The sequence below is a fragment of the Polyodon spathula genome, chromosome 48, assembly GCF_017654505.1.
Source record: "Polyodon spathula isolate WHYD16114869_AA chromosome 48, ASM1765450v1, whole genome shotgun sequence".
NCBI classification, from domain to species: Eukaryota; Metazoa; Chordata; class Actinopteri; order Acipenseriformes; family Polyodontidae; genus Polyodon; species Polyodon spathula.
In genome coordinates, this window is record NC_054581.1 from 1 (window position 1) to 23,161 (window position 23,161).

Sequence of the window (23,161 nt, forward strand, 5' to 3'; positions counted from 1 at the left end):
TCACCCCCCTAGTCTCTGCAATTCTCTTTGGATTTATAATGTAACTGGCCACCAGCAGCTCCTGCAGGATTTGCAGCACTCCTTCCCCTCCTCTCACCTGTCTCTGCAGTCTTGACGGCGGTGTCGATCAGCCCCTCTCTCCCTCCCATGGCATGGAAGAAGAACTCCGTAGGGGTGAGGCCGGCGAGGTACGAGTTCTCCACGAAGCCGCGGCTCTCCGGCCCGTAGTCGTCCTTGATGAAGTGCGGCAGGGTGCGGTGCTTGAAGCCGAACGGGATGCGCTTCCCCTCCACGTTCTGCTGCCCCACCACGGCGATGACCTGGAGAGAGAGGGGTCAGACAGGCGCTACAGTTACAGCAGCATTGCTTAATTACAAGGTTACAATTCTGCTGCAGTAAATTGCATTTCTAAATACAATTACACTAAAATTCAACTGGACACACATTAACATGATTTTAAAAATACATAACTTTCTAAAACAGTTCTGAACCCCAGGACTGGGTGCAGCAGCAGCAGGGCTAGTGTCAGTATGTAACCCTGCTCAAACTCTTGGCTCCTAATCATTTCAATATTAATAACAGATTCATTGAAGGGAGTTCTGAACCCCAGGACTGGGTGTAGCAGCAGCGGCAGGGCTGGCATGAGTTTCTAACCCTGTTTCTATCTCTCTCACCTGGGAGATGTTAATCTTGGAGCCCTTGGACCCGGCCACCACCATGGATTTGAAGTTGTTGTACTCGGACAGGGATTTCTGCGCGGAGGAGCCAGTCTTGTCACGGGCGTCGTTCAGGATCCTGTTCACCTGGTTCTCGAACGTCTGCCTCAGCGTGTTTCCAGGCGTGGGCTCCAGTTCGTTATTATGAGCCTTCTCGATGACCTGCCGGCAGGGGGTGAGGGGGTTACAACTACAGCATCGCACAGCAAGCAGACACTTGGCGCCTCTAGATCAGCAATGACCAACCCTGATCCTGGAGACCAGACAACCAGAAAAACCTGCAGGATTGTGGGCTCTCATCCCTGCTCTAGGATGTCTCATTGTCAATTCTAAATGTCTGTGCAAACAAAAGGCCCCACTATATAACAAGATCAAGCAGCGATTGAACGTTACAGCCATCTGCCCCCGGTCCTGTACCCCTGCCTGTAGGGAAAGTTATTTAAAAAAAAAAAAAAAAAAAAAAAAAAAAAATCGCATAGGATCTGTGGCCAGATGCTCACTTCTATCACATCCTGCTTGGCCTTCTTGATGGTGCTCTGGATATCCAGGTAGGTCTTGGCATCAGCAATGGAGTCTCCAATACCGATAGAGTGACCTGAGGGACAAAACAGAGAGGCTCCAGTCACTAATCCCTTTAACTCAGGGGTGTCAGACTCTGCTCCTGGAGGGTCTGTGGTGTCTCCTGGCTTTCGTTCCACCAGAGTGCGCAGTTAATTAGTCGATTTAAAAAAAAAAAAAAAAAAAAAAAAACGAACAGGTTTAACTATTCTCTCCAGGTCTCAGAATGTTTCGTAGATGGTGTACCTTCAAAATCAGGTGTACTTAAAGTAACTGGGAAAAGACTTAAAATCGATTATGCTCATTTAAGGCAGAAGCCAGAATGAAAAATTGCTATAGGATTCACACCCCGGTCCTGGGGTACCCTGCCATAGGATTCGACACCCCGGTCCTGGGGTACCCTGCCATAGGATTCGACACCCCGGTCCTGGGGTACCCTGCCATAGGATTCACTAGCTAGCCTAGGAGACTGCGGTTCGAGTCTTAATAAAAGTGTATTCCATAGCCCTATATCTGATGTGTGATGCCTCGCTTCCCTTCCCAGGCTGTGCCCGGCCAGACTCACCCTCGATGAGCAGCCAGTTGTTGATGACAGTCTGGATGTTGCTGTAGAACAGCCTGGTGGTGTCGTGTCCCATCTCCAGGTAGGAGAGATGCACCAGAGAGCCAGCCGAGGTACCCAGAGACTTCTTACAAAGGATGCCCATGATGAGCTCCCCGTTCTCCACGATCACCTGAGAGCAAGCAAGAGAGAGAGCAGGAGAAAGAGACAGTGAGGAGAGCAACCACACACCTGCCATTCTCCACAATCAATGCAGGACATTGCAATGCCATTAACAGTGCAGGAATAATATTGAATCCTGGGGTCCCCATTGAGAAACTGCTGTATTGTGGAGCACGTCTGACTGCGGACGGTGTGACAGTACAGAGCAGAGGACCGACCTTCAGCGACGCTGCTGTCCGATGAAGCACAGTGCTGTGACCTCAACAAAACACAGCTACACCCGTGTATGAAGCTGTGCTTCTGTTTGATAAAGGCAAGGCTGTCCCGCTAGGAGCTATAGTCTCGGGGCTATGCTGGGAGAGGGGTTATCAGGGGAAGGCTATGCTTTGGCGATCGGAGGGCTGTGATCTGGCTCACCTTGGTGTCCCCCGGGGAGATGTGCTTGTAGGGGCCGCTGTCCTCGTCGTCGGGGTGGGTGCTGTGGGTACGGATGGCGTTGATGTGTCCTGGGATGATGAGTGTGAAGACCTGTTTCCCGGTCCACAGCGGCCGAGGCTTCAGGATGGCCGGCTGGGGAACCTTCCCGTCCCAGGTGGAAAGGAACATGAGGAGATTCATCACCTCCCCCTGCGAGAGAGAGAGAAACGCAAGCAGTCAGACAAAAAAAAAAAAAAAAAAAACGACATTTTGAAATCTAACATGAAATACTACTGTACTATTATCGCTTCCAAATGACTTGTTTTAAGATCATTTTTGTAGTTTCTTGGGAATATGTGATGTTAAATAAAATATCTAAGTTCTGCTCATAGTTGGTGATGCTAAACTTCTGGCCAGAGCTGTATATTTACAGCCATGCTGGTTCTCGAACCCCAGGACCGGAAGCAGGGGGTGGTGTGTGTTTCTAACCCCCTGCGATCCTTCCCCGCTGTGCCCCTCTCACCCGCTCCAGGAAGACGTCCCTCTTGGTAAACTTGCGCACGGCGGTCAGGGTGTCCTGCACGATGCCCATGACGGGACGGTTGGACTGGGGCGTGACGATCATCCTGGGCACCATGGCCAGCTCCTGGATCTCCGCGCGGGTCTCCAGGGACTGGGGTAGGTGCAGGTTCATCTCGTCCCCGTCGAAATCCGCGTTGTAGGGGGTCGTCACGCTGGGGAGGAGAGGGGGGGCAAGAGGCAAGGAGGCCCGTTTAGTTATGGACTAAAGTTTTGCATGGCTTAGAATTTTTGTATCGAGAAATAAAAATGTATTAAAAATGTGGATCTTTATGTAAAAAAAAAAACGACAAACTACAAAATACAGAAAGTCTTCCAGAAGCTATAATAACAATACTGCACCTTTGACTTTTTTCAATCTCGTTCAGTATATGACAAACTAAAAAGCGTTGTCACTCAATACGTTGGCATACGCTGGAATGGGTGAAACTACTATGCAACAGGGGTCTTATTTACATCCCCACACTGGGATTGCTTATCCATTTTTTAAAATCAAACATGTTTAAATATGAATGATGTAGTGCAGGTTTTTGTACAGAGTATGTTAAATGTCTGTCGATTCAAGATTACACTGCTCCAATGTGTGGACGAGGCAGCCAGCTGACACAAAGTTGACAGCCTGCTTTCTCTCAGTCTTTGAGAGACCCCCCCCCCCCCCCCCCCCAACACCTTGGCAGAGCAACAAGAGTAAGAGAATGAAATGGAGATTAGAGGGAATGGCTGGTCTGCATTGCCCTCACAGTGTGTGTGCGCACATGCATCTCTCTCCCGTTGTGTGCTGCCGTCTCAGTGTGTGTGCGTCTCCGGTGACTGGCTGGTCTGCGTTACTCTCAGTGCGTGTGTGCGCGCATCTCAGGTGAACAGCTGGGGTCTCGGTCTCTTTCTCTTGTGAATAGGTGGTCTGTTGCCCTCTCTGTGTGCGCGTCTCAGGTGATCCTGGAGAATGGACTACACGGCACTCAAACAGACGAGGAGGGCCGCTGCGTACCTCAAATTGAGTCGAAACGTCGACCACGGCAGGATCCGCACCCTGTGTCCCATCATAGACATCTTGTGCAGCGTGGGCTGTCTGTTGAAGATGATGATGTCACCGTCACACATGTGCCTCTCCACCTGGGAAAGGAGGAAACAGATAAATTCAACCTGGACCGCGTTTAAAAGCAGCTGTATTTCAGGACGGGAGCAGGAAGGTAGAAAAGGTGACAGCCTTTCCTCTGCTATGCATTCCAGTTTATCCAAGGAGAAATCATCTAGTGGCTGGGAGGGTGTGTTCTTAGATCTCAATGGGCTATCCCAACAGGCTGGTTTCACAGACCAGGATTAGCACTATCCTGACAACAGGATGCAAGAACAGCACCAACTGAGGTGTGTGAAGCCATCTGTACACGTGCAATAGAGATCCAATGAAATTAGCCTTACACTGTTCAAAACATTCTATATTTGAAGTGTATTTATGACAGTGCTTAGTTATGGATTGCTTTTCTGTTTTTCCAAATCTCTCTCCCTTTAAAATGTGAATTGGAAGCTAAGCTGTGCTTGCATCCTAAAAAAAAAAACTATTCATTACAAACTGGGATGAAGATGTTTTGCTACAAAAAATATAAAAGCACATTGACTGCTAGAATGAAATACGAGGTTCAGCGATGAGCAATTAACATAACTAATAATTAAGCGGAACCGAAACAGTCTCAGTACGAAGGCAAAAACAAACGACATGGTTCTGTAATTAACAAACCAAACCTTCATTTACAAGCAGAAAACACACACAAGATTGCAACACGCTGGCGAGAGAGCAACTCGTCTTCTCTTGAAGCTGTGACGAAGAATAAAGTGTTTGACGCGGGGCACGCTTTCTCACGGTCGTTCTGCAGCGTGACTGGATTTTACACCAAGAGTCGTTGCTTCTGCTTGGAAATGAAAAAGGCAGACTTGCCATTTTTTTTTAAAAGCCCATTTAGGTCACAGAAATAAAATAAATTTTGCTACGAATGCATTTCTCAGCATTGTGACCGAGACACACTAACGGCTGAATATGGGATCAATTGAATTTCTAAAAGGAGAGTAGAGAAGTCTGAGCAACACACTGAAAACCAGCTGCCCTGGTTCCAGTTGGAGAGCCGGCGGATGGAAAGGCAGGGGCGGCGCTCACCCTGTATCCGATCTGCAGATGCAGGTCGCTGGGCTTGGGGTGGAAGCGCAGGTCTATCCGGTCTCCGTTGTCCCGGATGATGTATTTGGCTCCGGGGTACTGACTGTTACCCCTCCGCACCAACTCCTGGAGCCTGAAGCAAGACAAGGGGCACAGTTGAGGAGGGGCAGGACCGGGAGGCAGAACAGCTGTACAAAACCAGCCCACTCCACAGCGGTGACCCTCACCCTATTGTCGACACTCACGGAGAGCACCAGCCTAATGAACTAATAACTAGCCAGCAGGCTCAGGGGTCCAGCAGTTAGAGAAAGGGGTTTGATACCAGGAGGATCAAATCCTGCCTCAGCCACTGACTCACTGTACGAGACCCTGAGCAAGTCACTGAACCTCCCTGTGCTCTGGATGAGACGTCAAACAGAACAAGGTCCTGTTGGAAGTGACTCCGCAGCAGCAGCTGATGCATAGGTCACCCCCCCCCCAGTCTAAGTCGCTCTGGATAAAAGCCTCTGCTGACTGACTCAATTAAGAGACGTACCGGTCGATGTTGAAAGGCGTGACGATCTCAGGGAAGGTCATGTTGGCTGCGATGGAGCGCGGCACACCGACCTGGTCGATGGACAAGTTGGGGTCTGGCGTGATGACGGTTCGAGCGGAGAAATCCACTCGCTTGCCCATCAGGTTCCCACGCACCCGTCCTTCCTTGCCCTTTAACCTCTGCTTGAGAGATTTAAGGGGGCGGCCAGACTTCTGCATGGCCTGGGTGAGCAGAGACACACACACAATACAAAATAAGTGAATTTGTTAATACTGGGAGATTCAAAAAACTATATAGGATCAGTCATGAGCAAAAAAAATCATTTATTACTACTGTTAATTACAGGACTAAGAAATAAAAACTGGAAATTCAAAAAAGACAAAATGTTTCGACAGCGTTTAGTATAAAATGGAGTACTCGTTACAACTAGAAGATAAAAGGCTTAAAATACAATTCTGAAATAAAAACTTTATAAATTCAAAATGACAAAACGCTTCATGGAATGAGTTCAGTCCAGCGGCACTGCAGAGCGTTTTCACGGCCGCGGTCGGACTCTTACCCTGGGCAGGCCCGGTAGCTCGTTGTCCACCATCGTGGCCACGTGGAACTGCAGCAGCTTGACGTCCTCAGCGATCACGTGGGCCGCGGCGCCGCTCTGCTCGTTGCGACGTAGCTGGTTATTGATCTTCACGATGTCCGCCAGCTTGTGGGTCAGGTCGTCCTGCGAGAGAGGAGCGGGAGAGAGAGGGCTTGAGAGCGGGCTGAGAGGAGGGGGGAGAGAAAGGGCTTGAGAGCGGGCTGAGGGGAGGAGTGAGCAATGGTTGACAGCAGGCGTGGCTAAAGCTGCGATTGACCAGTGGCACCACAAAGCCCTTACCTGCACTGCGATTGGACAGCCCTGCCTTATCCCATACCTGCAATCCGATCAGTGCACTGCAATTGCACAGCCCTGGCGTATCCCTTACCTGGTTGCGTGCCGATCCCTGCATGACCACAGCGGGCCGCACGGAGAGGGGGGGCACGGGCAGCACGGTGACGATCATCCACTCGGGGCGCGAGTACTTGGGGTCCATGCCCAGGATCACGTCCTCCTCATCGGAGATGCGCTTGAAGATCTCATAGACCCGCTCTGGGCTCAGCAGGATCTTCTTCTCCTGAGAGTCCTCGTTCACGTGCTTCCACTCCGCGTACATCTCCAGCCCTGTTCTGCGAATACGAGGCTGGTAACGCCCGCAGCCCCCGTGACCCTGGGGGGACGAGACAGGGGGGAGGGTCAGAGGAGAGCAAGAGGAACCGGGGGGAGGGGGAACCAGAGAACAGCATCAAAAACACAACACACATTTACTTAGGTCAGGTTGAATTCCTGTGTCCGTCTAGGGCCCCCCCACTGCTTTTTAAAAACCGCTACCCCAATTCCTTCCAAAAGAACAGGAATTTGAGACACAAGATTATTCAACTGCTTTCCTTTGAAGCCATTTTTTAAATTGAACTAACAAATAACGAAAACAGCGACTTCCAAGCCTTTTGTCGCCACCATTGAGAAGATTATTTTAACAGAATGCTGAGACTTTGCAACTGTGATCAATGACGCGTTTGGAATCGATTTAAAAAAAAAAAAACCTAAAAGAGAACAGGTTTTAAAATTTGAATTGAACAAGAATTTGACCCCTACCCCCTTCACAGTGCTCTCTCTTCACAACCGACACTGAAAGAGACTTCAGTTCTGCAGTAGGTCTGCTGTTGTGAGGCACTGCCTACGCACACAGACTTGAGGGGCCAGCAGTCAAAGGGTCTGGACACCAGGAGGTTCAAGTCCCGGGCTCAGCCACTCCCTGTGGGTGTGTGTGACCCTGAGCAAGCCACTGAACCTCCTTGTGCTCTGGAAGCAGCTGACGCATCGTTCACCCCCCCTAGTCTCTGTAAGCAGCTTCAGACTAGTTAATATAAAAGATGAGAGAGCGCTGGGGCACCTTCTCTTTGCCGAGGTCCTCCTCGGTCTCAGTCTGCTCCACTCCGAATTTGTTGTCCATCTCCTCCCCTCCCTCGCAGATGTTCTTGCCCTTGCACAACTCGTACACATGGGTGAGCCTCTTCCGCGACTGCCCCTTCGACTTCATCAGGATGTCCTTGATCTTGGGGTTATTCTGACAGCAGGACAGAGGGGGGGAAAAAACAAAAACCAGACAGCACAAGACAGAAGGGTTAGTTCCAGACCTGGAGGGTCAATCACTTATTCTAATTACAGCAGCATGGTTTGCCAAAATAGCGAATGACATTCAACTGCAATTCTGCTTCACAATGCCGACCGGCAGCTAATCTGTAGGACTTTTTAAAGATCAAAATGACTTAATGGAGTATTTCATGAAGGCAAACTAAATTATCCAGACTTCGGAAACATCACATTCCCAGTACAGCGTTGGAAGCTGCCTTTGTATATAAAACTGATATTAAATAGTTTTTTTTTTGTTTTTTTTTTTTTAAAAAGCGTTTAAATTGCTAAAGCAAAACCATTCTCACTATAGGATTTTGATTTTTCCGTTCCATGTCTCTTTATTAATAAGACCTCCTAGATTAACCCAGACATGCCTATTTCTGTATTGTACCACAGCATATGCAGTACATTACATAGTGTAGCTGCACAGGGGTGGGGGTTTAGTACAAGGACCGCATTTACAGCTTAAACTTTTGCATCACCTAGAATTTTAGGATTATAGCAATTTTTGTTTTGTTTTCCACATGCAAGAACATATAGATCTTTTATCATGTAAATCAAGAAACTACAAAATGATATCGCAAAAAGAGAGTCTACCGGAAGCCATCATAGCAGTCCAGTGGTATTTCATGTTAGATTTCGAAATGTCACATTTTTCTAGTCAGTTTTTCGTCACGTATCTGGGAAAACTACCAAGCGGTGTGTGATTCTACATTCTAACATTCAGGTTTCATTTGACTATGAAGCAAAATTCTAATAGGAGGCTGTGTGGTCCAGTGATTAAAGAAACAGGCTTGTAACCAGGAGGTTCAAATCCCGGGTCAGCCCGACTCACTGTGCGTGACCCTGAGCGAGTCACTTAACCTCCTTGTGCTGCGTCTTTGGGGTGAGGCGTTGTTGTAAGTGACTCTGCAGCTGATGCATAGCTCACACACCCTGGTCTCCTATCTTGTAAAGCGCTTTGTGATAGTGCTCCACTGTGAAAGGCGCTATATAAAAAGAGTATTATTATTTGGAAAGCGCTTGGGCTGTGCAGGGTTAGGGTCCCTGGCAGGGTCACTCACCGAATCCACCAGCAGCTTGGAGCAGAAGAAGCAGACGCAGCGCATGACCTTGATGATCTTCGTCATGAAGCCCACGTGAAACACCGGCTTGGCAAGCTCGATGTGTCCGAAGTGACCCGGGCACTCTGTCATGTTACCTGAGGGGAGAACGGGGCGTGAGAAAAGCCCTTCCGAACCAGCGGGAGGCACGGCAACAAGCCACCAGATCCAAGGCCACCTTCAGCCCTAGGGTCGGCTCACTGTAGTTTATAATTGAACCCAGGTCTGCTTCCACACCCCCCCCCCCTTCCCTCCTGGCTCACCTGCACAAGTCTGGCAGCGGCCGGACCGTTCAATCACCCCCTGCCTGGGGTCCATCAGCCCCCCTAATTTGGGGCGGCCACCTTCCGTCGTTTCGGGGTACTTGATACCCCCTTCTGTAACGGACAGTCGTTTCTAAGGACGGGGAGAAGAACATAAAGTTTACAAATGTGAGGAGGCCCTTCGGCTCATCTTGCTCGTTTGGTTGTTAGTAGCTTATTGATCCCAGAATCTCATCAAGCAGCTTCTTGAAGGATCCCAGGGTGTCAGCTTCAGCAACATTACTGGGGAGTTGATTCCAGACCCTCACGATTCTCTGTGTGAAAAAGTGCCTCCTATTTTGTGTTGTGAAAAAAGTGATTAAAACGAACAAGCATGATCAGACAGCTCCCAAGACGCACTGACAAACCCAACTCAAAGCATGGGGTCAACATGTTGCAGGCAGCAGTTTAAATTAAAAAACCAACAAGGTTCACCTTCTACAGGACATCCGATACTGGCTTCCCTGGCGTGTTGCATATAACGCTTTAGAGATTTAAAACACAGACTAACATTTCAACTTAAACGCGCGTTTCTGTATAAACCTCCATAACACTGTCTGTGAACCCACCGGAGCCACGCATCGAGATGAGCCTTCCTGTACAGGAAACGGGGAAAAACGGGCTTATAATGAGACATAACGAAGCACAATCGATATACAAAACCAGAAACTGGGACGTGCCGTACAATCAAGAACCAAACTAAAATCGGTATTAAAATTAGTGTTTAAATAAATCTTTTTTTTTTTTTTTAAAGTGGCTGAATTGATTCGCCATAGATTTCTCAGTACGTTAAAATACCATCTTCCCCGAGTGATACACGTGTTAATATTACAAACGCGAGGGTACATTTGAACCCTATCGAAATATATGAACACCACACATTCGTAAAGACCACCCCTTCCCTTTATATAGGGGGGGTAAACTTGCATCCTCATACGATGTCATCGTGCGTTTGCTTGCTAGTCTCCCGTATGCCCCCCAGCATAAAACTATATATCAATATTATACGGGGGGTCGTATATATAATATAATGCTATATATATATATATATATATATATATATATATATAATCTGACCATGTATGGAGGTCTCCGTGCAAGAAAGGGTTAATGGCTTAACTGTGCCGATCAGAGGCCGACCCTCTATCTGCAAACACGTGTCATCACCCTAGATGTGTGGCTAACTGGAGCACACAGCTACCCGTAACAAAACACATTATATATATATACACACACACACACATACACAATAATAATGCATAGGCTTATTTACTGCAGAAACGCATTTCTTACATTGCATTTACTGTAGAACTGGGAGCAACTCACATTTAATGCGTTTATTAAAAGGGAAAGTCTATGGATTTCAACATCGGTATTTTACAAAACTACATTTTGGTGGTCACAATATCGTTATAAAAATAAAAAGTGTTCTGAATGCGTGTGTGTGTGTGTGTGTGTGTGTGTGTGTGTGTGTGTGTGTGTGTGTGTGTGTGTGTGCAGCGCCCCCCCCCCCCAAGCACTTAACATCACACTGTACAAAACATGAGATTACAATATAATGTATTGCAATGGCGCTTTAGCAATCGCAGTCACGTAGATAAAGTTTTGATGCTAAGCTTTCTTGAGCCATGTCGATAAGTTTTGATGCTAAACTTTCTTTCGCTGCTGTAGTGCAACTATAGAGCACAGTACTGCGCATGCGCGCTAGCTGGATATAAACAGGCCGTATAACTGCACATCTACAGACTAGGCATAGCTGACATAAAAACACAGAGAAGAATAAAGTTAACAAGACAACACAGAAAAAAAAAAAGTTTAAAAGAAATCAATTTTTTTTTCTCAAAAAAAAAAAAAAAAAAAAAAAAAAAAAAAAAAAGGACCTACAAGTTCATCTGGGCTGATGATGCCGAACTGAACCTTCCTGATGAGGCGCAGTGGGCATGCGCTGTCGCCGGAGGGCGGTCCGTGCATCCTCTCAATTCAAACTGACGCGTCTCTCTCGGCACGCCGCTTTGAAATGAGGCAAAGACTACACCAACACAAACTCTCCCCCGCAGTCCCCGGCAGCAGCCGGGGTGGCTCCGATAAATGGGTTCGAGAACGACCGTTTAAACCGCTTATTTGCGCTTTTTGTCAACCTACTACGCTACGGCTTGACGGCGTCTCCCTTTTTCCCGATCCTCTCCCCAGTGCGCTCTCAGCGCAACTGAGAGCTTGCTCGCCCGGCACAGGCTTATATAGACGCCAAGAGAAGCCACGGGCTCGCCCGGTCGCGCAGGCAAGGGCTGAGGCAGCAGGGGGAGGAGAGCCGCGACATTGAAGCGGGCGCTGATTGGCTGAAAGGGAGCGCCTGTATGAATAATTAATCTAGCGGCGCGCGCAAGTGGGGAAAGCAGGCGCGTATTCCCAAACGACCAAGGCGGGAACTGAAGGGGGTCAGAACTGAAAGCTATTGGTTTAAAACCGTCGAGGGGGGCGGGGTTTACGGAGCGCATCTCATTCAGAATTTCTCGCAGCTTTTACGGATTCGTCCGCGTCTCATGAATTATTAAGTAGCTCCCCGACTACCGTCCAATCGTTAGACGCATAACATGAATAATTCATAAGTCAGGATTTTTTTTTTTTGAATAACTGCCTCTTGGTCCTCCCCCTATCCCGAGTCCTGCCGATTTTCCTCGATTCGCTAATTATTTGTTTATTTATTTATTCCCCCCCCCCCCCTTTAGTCAAAATTAAAAAAAAAAAAAAAAAAAAAATTCTCTCTGCCGTCTCGCTCTGGAATAGAAGAGGCTCGAGCTCGGGGCCTAACCCGTCCGGGACGAAAACTAACGAGAAACAAGAACAACAACCCGGGAGTATCGAGACCCGAAACCGGGCTGCCGGGGGTTACCGAGCCTGTACTTTTCAAATAGCGTCGACGTTTTTTCATATTTTTCTTTTTTTCGGGTCTTTTTACGGGAGTGCGCCCGAAGCCTCGGACTCCAGTGACGACCCTACCGGTGCCGGGGACACCATAAGCCGGGGAGAAGCGTCAGGAAAGTCTGGAGGAAGCCCCGAGTTACAGAATGAGATCGTTCGAACGGAAAACGGATCAACCGAACAGCGTCCCGGCGAGGAAAGGAAACCGACACGGATATCTGGGTTTTATTTTGGGGGTTTGGTAGGTTATTTTTTGGGGGGGGGGTTAAAATGAAGGATTGAGGTTTGGAGGCCGAAAGGAGTCGAAACTATTCAGATCTCACGAATTATTGTATGAATTTAACTTTAATTCTGTTTAGTCTTCACGATCTTTGCTGTTTTAGTTTTTTTATTTAATCGTTTTTTTTTTTAAAAAAAGGTATATATTATTATAAGTTCCCACGATTTTAAAAATGAAAGACTAACGTCAAATATATATATAATTAAAAAAAAAAAAAAAAACTGGACTAGTGTTACGTACAGTATTTAATACGATTATAAATAACGATAATACTATGATAAATTCGGTTTTGAATATATTCTTAGGTATTTAATAATTAAAAAAATAAAAAGTCAAATTGGGTTAGAAGCATCACGATAACAAGGTAAAGATCAAGCACTTAATTATATAACCCAGTGTGTGTGTGTGATTTGATACAGATCCTTATATATTGGGGTCATTTTATATATATATATATGGGAGAGTGGGGAGATTTCTACAGCAGGGAACCAGTGTGCAACAGATTAGAGAAACGTGGGGGAAATACAGGGGTACAAACCCTAAAACCTCACCGTGCTTGCAGCCGCTTGGCTCGGAGTTGAAAATGCAGTTGTTGTCCTTGAAAAACAAGTTTAAAAACAAGCCTGTGTTCGCTGCCTTTCCATTTTCCTGGTTGTTATTGGCAACGGCCAGCTTTTTTTGTGTCTGAAAACGCCAGAAACAAAGCTCAAAAGAGCCAGCTGTATACACGCAGTCAAACTCGTTTACAAACTAAACCGTGTTTTTCGCAATTGCAAGTGTGTTTTGTCGCCACTTATGTTGCTTTTCAGGAACCCCCCCCCCTTTTACTGTACTTATTTCTGTTGAGTTTTAAGTGGAGAGAGCGGTCTTCTGTAATAACACACAAAAAACAAACAAACATGGAGTCGAGGTTGTGAGTGGGGAGAGTTTGCCAGTCCGGGGAGGGCAGCCAAGCCAGGAAGCCGCCGCTTAATGCAGATACATATCAATAAATAAATACAAGTAATACAACTCAAGCTTAAGACCGGCGGCCAGGGGAACGCATTGAGCAATAAACTGGCGCGGCGCAAACGCGTTATTTTATTGCAAACGGAATACAGGTTTTCCTGACAACATGGATACCGCCGTGCGTGTGTCTAGCAATGCCGAGGCGTGGGACAATAATCCTCTTGCAACCTCAGCTAGTTTTGCAGCGAGAGGGCGTTCTGTTTCTCGCCGAGGGTTTACGATATTAATAAAACGCGGAGAGGGAGGTCTTTAATGCCCTTTGCATAGATCTTTCTGTTTAAATCATTTTATATATCTTTTGGTTTAGCAAAAAAAAAAAAAAATGGCAGAAAACGCGGCAGGTGAACCGTCTTGTTATGCAAGAATCGTAATCGAGGTTATCTTCCTCTGGCCTCCTTTCTATTTGGTGTGTAAGCAATAACACGTTTTGATGCTGCTTGTGTGATACTGCGTTGACTTCCCTCGGTTCTCAGCCCCGCAAGAGCATTGTGAGGATGAAGGGTCTTCACACACCGTCCCTAACTACAGCAGTAAGCACTCAGCAGCGCTGAATTTAAAATTGCTAAAAGGCGGCTATGTTCAGTGAAGTTCGTCTCCCAGTCTGTACGGGGTCTGGGACAGGATTTGGTTTCCCCTTTTGATAAGGAGCCCGACTCGCAGAAACCTACCCAGACACTCAATGTGTGACCCTGAGCCAGTCGCTTCACCTCCTTGCGCTCTGCGGATGAGATGCTAAATCAACTATTGGAAGTGACTCTGCATATAATGCTTAGTTCACAGCCTGATGTCATGCTTTTGCCAGGTTCGCCGTTTTGCTTGGAGGGAGGGGGGAACAATGCATCAACTGCTGCTGCTGCAGAGTCGCTTCCAATAGGACCTCGTTTGTTTGACGTCTCGTCCAAAGGATGGAGCACAAGGAGGTTCAGTGACTCGCTCAGGGTCCCATTATCTACAGGCAGTGAACGCTGCAGAGGCTACTAACCTGCTTGAAAACAAATAGAAGTTTTTAAGTTAGGTTTTGGTCCAGGTCGCCTAGGCTTGTTTGAAATGTATGTCTCCTTTTTTAGAGCCAGTTTTTTTTTTTTTTTTTAAAGATTGTAAAGTTTTGTTTAAAGGCAGTATCTTAAGAGCAGGGATAGCATAATTGTGAGTGACAGTGACAGTCTCCATCACTTGGGTTACGACCACTGTACCTGGAATCCTTTTAAGGAACAAGGGGCACGCCCTCAAATAAAATGATGCCACCTTCCTTAACTTTAGCAGTGAAGTGCAGGAAACAACAGGGCTTAAAATGTACCGACAAGTCGGATCCGGCCGTCCAACATGGTCAAAAACGCTCCCTCAAAAACTTATTTTAAGAAGAAACAGTTTGAACGACAAGCTCTGGAGCCCACTGTGCTGGCGGAGGCATTAAACAGTCATCCGAGATTCATAATATTGATTATTCTCGTCGTCGTGGTTCTGTTCATAATGATCAGCAAACCAGTTTAGTCGCTCCTGCTGTCTGGAAGAACACGAAACCGTGAACGATTCAGAACTGTTCACCTCCAGCGTTATGTGAAGGTGGTGAATCTGTAATTCATTCTCTCTCTCTCTCTCTCTCTCTCTCTGTCTGTCTCTCATTTTTGAAGAGGCCGTAGCTGGTTTGATAAGCTGTTAATTCATGAGGCTTTCAATAAGTCGCAGAATCAGGAGTTGGGACAGAATTCTCTCCTGTTTTTCTTTTGACTGTTTACTAAAGATTAATACCATTGTGCTCTGTGACTCGTGTGTGTGTGTGTGTGTGTGTGTGATTATATATATATAAAAAATAATCAGTCCAATTGAGATGGCTTTACCATTACTAATGGCTTTATTATATTTTCTAACTGCTGTTAACTGCAATGTGATGTTTTGTAACAGCTGTAAGTCGCCCTGGATAAGGGCCTCTGCTAAGAAATAAATAATGTTTTAAGTCTGGTTTCAATAAACCCAGATTCCCACTTTTCTTGGACTGCCTTGCCATGAAATACCGTCAGGTTGTGTTCAGATACAAAACCGTTGGTTTTAATGTTCTCTACAGTGTGCAGAAGCCGAGTCTGAAAGGGTGGATTTGATCAGCCTTGAGCCAGTCGGATGAACCTACAGCTGGATTCGTTCCAGATGGCGTTCCAGGGAGAATTCTTCTGTGCTTTCAAACAGTATTCTCCAACCCTGGTCGTGGAGGATTTGGGTGCAGCTGAACCCTAAATGCCTTAATTGGATCAATTAAGTGCTGATTAGAAGCTTAATTGGTTTCACTAATTTAGGGTACAGTTGGAATAAAAACCAGGAGGGACATTGACCTCCCAGGACCAGGGCTGGAGATGCCTGCTTTAAAACGTTCTAAAAACCCCTGCTGTTCCTTCTCTGCGTGGGGGTAAAGGCTGGTGATATCAACCCTTTAGCCCGGGTTATTACTGACCTGCTAAACTGGGAAAGCAAGAACCGCTCCCAATGGAAGTACAGATCGCTGGGGATACTGGAGGGAGCGTCGCGTTGGCTCTGTCGCTCCCGGGGGTCAGGGAGGCAAAACTGACAGGGTCTGTTTCTCCTCATCGCACTGCAGTGAGCTCAAAGCGGACACCTGCAGGGCCGGCCCTTGTCCTCCAGGGGGCGGTAGCTCGCTGACATCCGCTCTGGTGCTCCTGGGTGTGGAAGAGGAAGCTGGACGCTCCGCTGAGCCTTCGGTTCTCCTGAGCTGCTGTGGGGGGTTGGGGTTAGTGGAGGGTGGAAAATAGTTGTACACTGTTAAGTAGAAAATGTAAAATGAAAAAGTCCAGCTGGTTTCCACTGTCAGCCTCCCTGTGGGAACAGTGCTGTGAGCCGAGGCACACCTACACTGTCGCACCACACCCACTGCTGAGAGATACATGCTCATCTTCATCCTGTGCTGCATCGTGTTGATGGGGGTCAGATCCCTGGTCTACCACAACCCCCACGTTTTGGTGATCTTGCACCTCTTTGCCAGGTACGTTTACACCTGTTTAGACTGTGCTTGTAGATCTCTGAATCCACCCCTGCTCTGCACTGGACTCGCCTGACCTCAGCACCTCCTCACCAGATCCTCAACTGATGCGCTATCCTTGCACTATTGCACTGCTAATGTCACTGTAGATGTAACTCGCTGTGATCCTAACTTGCTGCATCCTAGTTCATATTCTAGCAGTGTTATTATTTGCACTGACAGTAAACTACACTGTGTTTCAATATGAAGCTTGCACTGTAACCCTGCGCTGCCCTGTAGCACCTGTGTGAGTCGCCTGGGATGAAAGGCATCTGCCAAATTAATAGCGCCTTGCTGTGACGCTGAGGGCTGGGAGCCCTTGCGGGAGCTCCAGTCAGTATGGGTTAAAAAGTCCTGTGACTGTTATAATTACCGGTGTGTAGCAGTCCAATGAGTGTCATTGAAAAGGGCGCGTCTCCAGCTCGTTAGGATACCAGTCGCTTCAGAAATGACCGTTTTGAACAGCAGCGCTTCGTGCCCAGACTCGGAGCAGAGGAGCGTGGGTGTGCGGCGGGGGACAATGAAGACGAGGGGCTGTGAAAACAGGGAAAGGCGAATCACATCAACTGCACGGCAGTGGAAGCGGGTGTTAATGTCGTCTGTGTCGCAGGACGACACACAAAAGATCGATTTTCATGCAATTAACCTAAACTTAACCCCCCAAAAATTCAAGCACGTGTTTGATAAGCAGTGTTTTTTTTTTTTTTCTTCTGCAAAATATTACAGGGCTTGTCTCCCATCAGTACAACACTTGCCGATCTATGAAATATGTTGTTTTACTAAATGATTTCCCGAGGATCCCATATATGTATAACACCTGAGACATGCTTGAAAAAAAATTACATTATTATTTTTTTTAAATTATTTTATGATATGTTAATATTAGGAGGTTACTTTAAAGGGTATCTAGCAGTATTAGCAGTATAGTCATAGGTCAACCTAATTATCACACAAAGTAGAGGAGAAAACACGACACTGTTTAAATGCCTCAAGTTGTTTTTGAATTAACTTTCTTGTTTTCTGGTCGTTAATCTATTAATCCCGTTTCAAACGCTAATATAATAACCGAAGCGGTGTTTCATGGACTGTGTCGCCCTCTTGCGTCCCCCAGTGGAATAGCGCTGCCTGACACAAAGAGGCACAAAATGGTGCACGCGTTGGCTTTGTCATGGGTCTGATTAAAAGCTGGGTTTTCTTTTATTATTTCTGAATTAGCATCCGGTTTGTTTACATTTGCAAGGGTACTGAATTAACAATTGATAAGGACACCTCCTATAACACCTGCGAGGCGAATGACACATAAATTCATAAATAAATAAGTATACATATATAAATTTTCAACCTATATATATATATTCAATAAGTGAAAACTGAAAATACAGTATCCCCTGTCATAACTGTGTTATGGCAACAGCAAATTAATAATAATAATAATAATAATAATACATTATTAAATAATAATAATAATACAAGAAGACTTTCTGAAGTAACAAAAGATGGATTTTAATTTCATTTTTGTTTTTCTTTATCTCTCTCTCAGTGATGACGCAATGCTGTAGAGGTCTGGAGGGTCGCTGGGAGCCGGGTGGCGTTTTTGCTTGTATTCTGTGTGTATTTACTCTCTTGCAACCCTCAGCGCAGTACACTATATAAAATGAAATGTTTTCTATGAGCACCTGGGCCTGCGGGCACAAGGGGACACACAGACAGGTACTTTGTAACTTCCAATACTCAGAGCTCTACAGCAGTGGACAAAAGTTTTGCGCGCTGGCTGGGGTGACTGTCTCCAGTAATCTCAGGCGAGTGTGCTGACTGGGCTGGGCAGGTCAGGGTAAAGCCCACCCCTTTATTTCCTCAGCAGCTCAGTTTTTCGCTCTGGGTGGTGTCGCAGCTGAAGTTCTGGGCGCTGATCACCGCGATGCTGCCCACGATGACTCCGGCCCCCAGGATATCGAAGGAGGTGACAGGCTCCCCCAGCATGGCATACTGCAGGCTCATGGACACCACCACCTCGGAGTGCAGCAGCGCGCACACCAGGGCCGGGTGCGTCTTCGTCACCGCGTAGTTAGAGGAGAGGAAAGCGGCCAGGGCCAGGCAGGCGACCGCCACCAGGCACGCCCAAGCCAGGGGGCCCCGGGGCCAGACTGGCTCCAGGAGGCTAAAGGCAGGGCCGCAGATCAAGGCCCCCAGAGCCCCGAAGGAGAAGACGGCCCCCTGGAACCTGCCTGGGTGCGAGAAGGTCCGGAAGATGACCAGGCCCAGGGCCAGGGCCAGGCCGCCCAGCGAGGCCAGGGCGTAGCCGAAGAGGTCCTCCGTGCGGGCCGAGGAGTGCGCGGAGAGGAGCAGGTCGGGCAGCACGATGACCAGCAACCCCAGCAGGCTGCCCAGGAGCCCCACGCAGTCGTAGCAGCTCAGCGGGCCACTGCCCAGGCACAGGGCCAGCAGGACGGAGGCCAGGGTGGAGGCGCCCTTACGCACGGCGGCCGCATTCCCCGCCGGCACCAGCGTGAAGGAGCTGTACGCGCAGCCCACCGAGATCAGGTGGACCAAGGCGTGGGTCAGCAGGCGGGGCCAGGCTGCCCGGGGTCCAAAGGAGGGCTGTCCGGCGGAGCTCCTCCACAGGCAGGGCACCGCGGCCGACACCAGCAAGTGCAGCAGGCAGCGTCCGAACAGGACCTCCAGTGGGGGGAGGTGCGCGCTCTCGTGGGCGATGCGGGTGAAGAGAGGCACGAAGCCGGCCGGCACCCCCCCGCCCAGCAGCGCCGCCAGCAGACCTTTCATGCTGTCCGACAGACCGGTCCAGTGCTGGGGGCGGGGCAGGGGGAGGCAGTCTGCGTCTGCTGCTGCTTCTTCCTCCTCCTCCTCCTCCTCCGATTCCTCGTCCTCATCGGAGGAACTGGAGGGACAGTGGTGGTAGGCGTCCGCCATTCTCTCTCTCTGGCAAGCGCGTGACGTGACTTGCAGTTCACACACTTTTGCTGTTGGGAGTAACAGATGACCTGGAATTCAAATGAATAAATTGCTACATATGTACACATACATGCACCCACACACACAAACATAAACACCTACATACACACGCACACACCTACAGAGATTTTGATCTTGAATATTACAACTGAAATCTAGTTTGCAAGCACTTTCTAAACCTTAATAAAACAAATCTCTTCTTTGCTTTTATTTCGCTCAATGGGTAAGAGTTTCATGTCGCACACTCCAGCAAAAACAAAAAAGAATAACAATCTAAATTCTGCACGGCAGCACCCTCTGCTGGTGAGAGGCGGAGATGCAGGTTGCAGGGGCTCTGGCTTCAAATCGCTCTCAAGTTAACTGGAGATCGTAAGAATGCTTTTACCCAAAACGACTTCCAGAGACTAGGGGGGTGAACTTTGCATCATCAACAACTGCTGCTGCTGCTGCAGAGTCTCTTCCAATAGGACCTCGTTTGTTTGGCGTCTCATCCGAAGGACGGAGCACAAGGAGGTTCAGTGACTCGCTCAGGGTCCCACACACAGGGAATCAGTGGCTGAGCTGGGACATAAAAAAAAAAAAACTATGAACATAATTTAGAAGTTTTATTTAACATCATGTAAGCAAAGAAACTACAAAATGATCTCGCCTACCAGAAGCCATAATATTAGTACAGCAGTATTTCATGTTAGGTTTGCGAAATGTCACCTTTTTCAATTTTTGCATGAGGGAAAACTACAAAACGGTGTGTAATTCAATGTGTCAACATAACATTATTCAGCAGGTTTCATTCGACTTTATGAAGCAAAATTAGTTCGCTCTAGAGGGTGATGCAAAACTTTTGGCCACGGCTCTAGGTGTGGTCCGAAGTGACTGGCGAGGGGAGAGTGCAACAGCTGGAAGGCGTCAATCAATGAGAGGGGGCTGACGTCTGTTTCATTTCCTAAATGTTTCAACTTTGGGATTCAGAACGTTTCAACAAAATGACAATGTCCTTATCCAATCCGAGAAGCCATCATAAGAAATGAACCCGGGTCTGTGGACAAGGCTGTGTTTGTACAGGACTTCCCTGTCCTTGTTAAAAAATACTGCAGAGGAATACTGAATGAGAAATGAGTAGACCTCCTGTGTCCCAGCTACTATGTGAACACTAACGCTGACACCTATATCTGAAATATTTTTCACAACGGTCAGGCTGAATTCTAAAAGTCACTTGTGTGACATTTAAACTATTAACAGAAGGAACTCAGTACAGCACAGTACTCAAACCAGCTTCATAGATTAGAATCACTTCCCTGGAAGAGAAGCCGCTGTGGCACCTGACCGTATTCCCATCGGAGAAACGTGGGTCAGTCTCCCACTGTGATAGGTGGAGGTATGTGTGTGTGTGCATCTGTGTCTGTTTGTGTGTGTGAGTGTCCGTCTGTCTGTCTGTGAGTGTGTGTGTCTGTTTGCCTTTTTCAGTGCAGCCCTGCCTGTCCCTGAATAAACTTTCAGTGTGAGGGAGGCAGTGTGCAGGCAGGCAAGACAAGCACACTGAGTTCTGATGATGTCAGTGCTTGTGTGTGTGTGAGAGAGAGAGAGAGAGAGAGAGAGAGAGAGAGAGAGAGAGAGAGAACGAGAGAGTACCAGGCAGCCGCGGAGCATGCACAGCACAGGGGAAAAAGGGACTCCATTTTGGAAAGGAGACTGAAGATCCCTCAGAAACAGTACCCCCCTGTCCGACTGCAGGTAAGAGACCTCAGGAAAACCCCTTCTTTCCTGGGACTTTAGCTGCACACTGAGCCAAGGGGAGCAGGGGAATGGGCCTGTTCTTGTGCATGCATGCCAGGGCTAGGTGGGTGGGCATGCATGGGGGGGGGGGGGGTGGGGCATGGTACTGTTCTTGTGCATGCATGCCAGGCACCACGTGTGGGCTGGTGGGACCTGACTGGGCTGGTGGAGGGGGGGGGGGGGGGGGGGGGGGGGGTGAGGGGGGCTATGATATTATAATATTATTATACATATTCAGTTTGTCGATCAGTTTCCTTGTCATGGAACAGGTACGGTGCTGTGCCAGTCTACGGGTGACACCCCTGTGTTTGATGCCAAGGGGGAGATGGGTATCTGGGGTTGAGCAGGAGGCTTTCCTCGAGGGCCGCAAACTGGCGTTTGACCAGGACTTTTGAGGAAAACAAAATTAATTATATCAAGACAAATATATATATATATATATATATATTATATATATATATATATATACGTTTTTCAAAAAAATGAACGGCCTTGCAATTAACGTTTAAAAAACTTCATTTTTTGAGAAATAATATAATAATATAATAATAATAATAAATTGCCTCTATACTTTTAAAACCAACTAACTCGGCTGCCCAGAAAAAAAAAAAAAAAAAAAGCTGGAGGATAAAACATGACAAGAGTCTGGCCAACAATAACTGCAGCACTGCTCACAGGCACAGCTGCACACAGAGATAATTCATACTAGGTGAGGTAAAGAAGGGTGGAGTTATCCCTATAAACTGCGCCTCTGTTCACCTTGGCGGTTTTTCTGTCACCCCCTTCCAGGGTTTCCCTCCTGGTTAGCAGCTCTCTGACTGGGAGGGATTTTTAAAGCGCGAGAGAGCGCCGTCGATCACCCCTGGGGCTCGGCGATAAATCCCAAGCACGCGATGGCTCTGTGCAACCTAACAAACGTCTCTAGTCTTTAAACGCAATCTGGTTTAGGTTTTTCTTTTTTTTTGGGGGGGGGGGGGGGGGGGATTAGGACTGGATTTGCCTTTTAATGTAAATGGAGTTTTTTAAGTTGTTAGGTCCCATTGATTTTTATCTTCAAAGGTTAGTTTGTTGTTTGTATTTTGCTATGTCTTTTCAATGCATGTTTTGGGATTGTTCATCAGAGTTTGGAATTCCAGGAGCCTCATTCCAGGATGTCATGTGACACCAGCAGCTCTTTTATAAAAGTGGGATAATAATATCTTTATTTTTATATAGCGCCTTTCATAGTGGACCTCCATCACAAAGCGCTTTCCAGAGGCAGGCTGTGAACTGCGCATCATATGCAGAGTCACTTCCAATAGTTGATTTAGCATCTCATCCGCAGAGCACGAGGAGGTGAAGCGACTCTCTCAGGGTCACACACAGCCAGTCAGGCAGCGGCAGAGGTGGGATTTGAACCCGTGACCTTCTGGTGACAAGCCCCTAGACTTTAACCACTGGATCACACTGCCTCCTTGATCACAGAACAGAGAGGCACAGTGAAAATCACAGTGAAATCATGTTTAAAGAGCCGCTATCTACATATACACATACATAGCACAGCACTGTGAAGCACCGTAAATGGACATGGTGATAACGACTTGTTTAATCGTGAAAAGGTCACAAGATCACGCTATGATGACACTGTGCTTGTCTCATACTCTTCCTTATACTCTTCATAACGTGTGTTAGGGATCTACAGCTGCGGCCAACATTTCTGCATGCCCCTATAGCCTAGAGCTATTTTTGCTTCACAAAGTCAAATAAAAAGCTGACTCACATGCCGCTTCGCAGGGTGATCAGAAAGGATGTTTACAAGCAGCAACACATCACACATATATATATATATATATAATGTCTCAATCTTATAATTCTAGGGAATGCAAAACTTTTGGCCAGAGCTGTATTTGCC

General features: G+C 47.4%; 2 protein-coding genes across 2 annotated transcripts; both read right to left on the bottom strand.

The window, feature by feature from the left end:
* Positions 1–8: 8 nt before the first annotated feature.
* On the bottom strand, positions 9–11,486 carry LOC121306456 (DNA-directed RNA polymerase II subunit RPB1). Its single transcript, XM_041238177.1, has 15 exons — positions 11,180–11,486; positions 9,257–9,389; positions 8,955–9,091; positions 7,649–7,822; positions 6,644–6,925; positions 6,238–6,399; positions 5,679–5,899; positions 5,144–5,276; positions 3,983–4,107; positions 2,939–3,149; positions 2,416–2,625; positions 1,840–2,008; positions 1,217–1,311; positions 675–878; positions 9–320 (listed from the first exon to the last, which is right to left on the bottom strand). The coding sequence occupies exons 1-15, from the start codon at positions 11,264–11,266 to the stop codon at positions 9–11; spliced, it is 2,655 nt and encodes an 884-aa protein (XP_041094111.1). The 5' UTR covers positions 11,267–11,486.
* A 6,588-nt stretch (positions 11,487–18,074) lies between these two features.
* Positions 18,075–19,921, bottom strand: LOC121306624 (solute carrier family 35 member G3-like). The gene is made up of 2 exons (XM_041238446.1): positions 19,883–19,921; positions 18,075–19,526 (listed from the first exon to the last, which is right to left on the bottom strand). Exon 2 carries the CDS (start codon positions 19,453–19,455, stop codon positions 18,382–18,384), a length of 1,074 nt encoding a protein of 357 aa, XP_041094380.1. The 5' UTR covers positions 19,456–19,526; positions 19,883–19,921; the 3' UTR covers positions 18,075–18,381.
* Between the last annotated feature and the right edge of the window lie 3,240 nt (positions 19,922–23,161).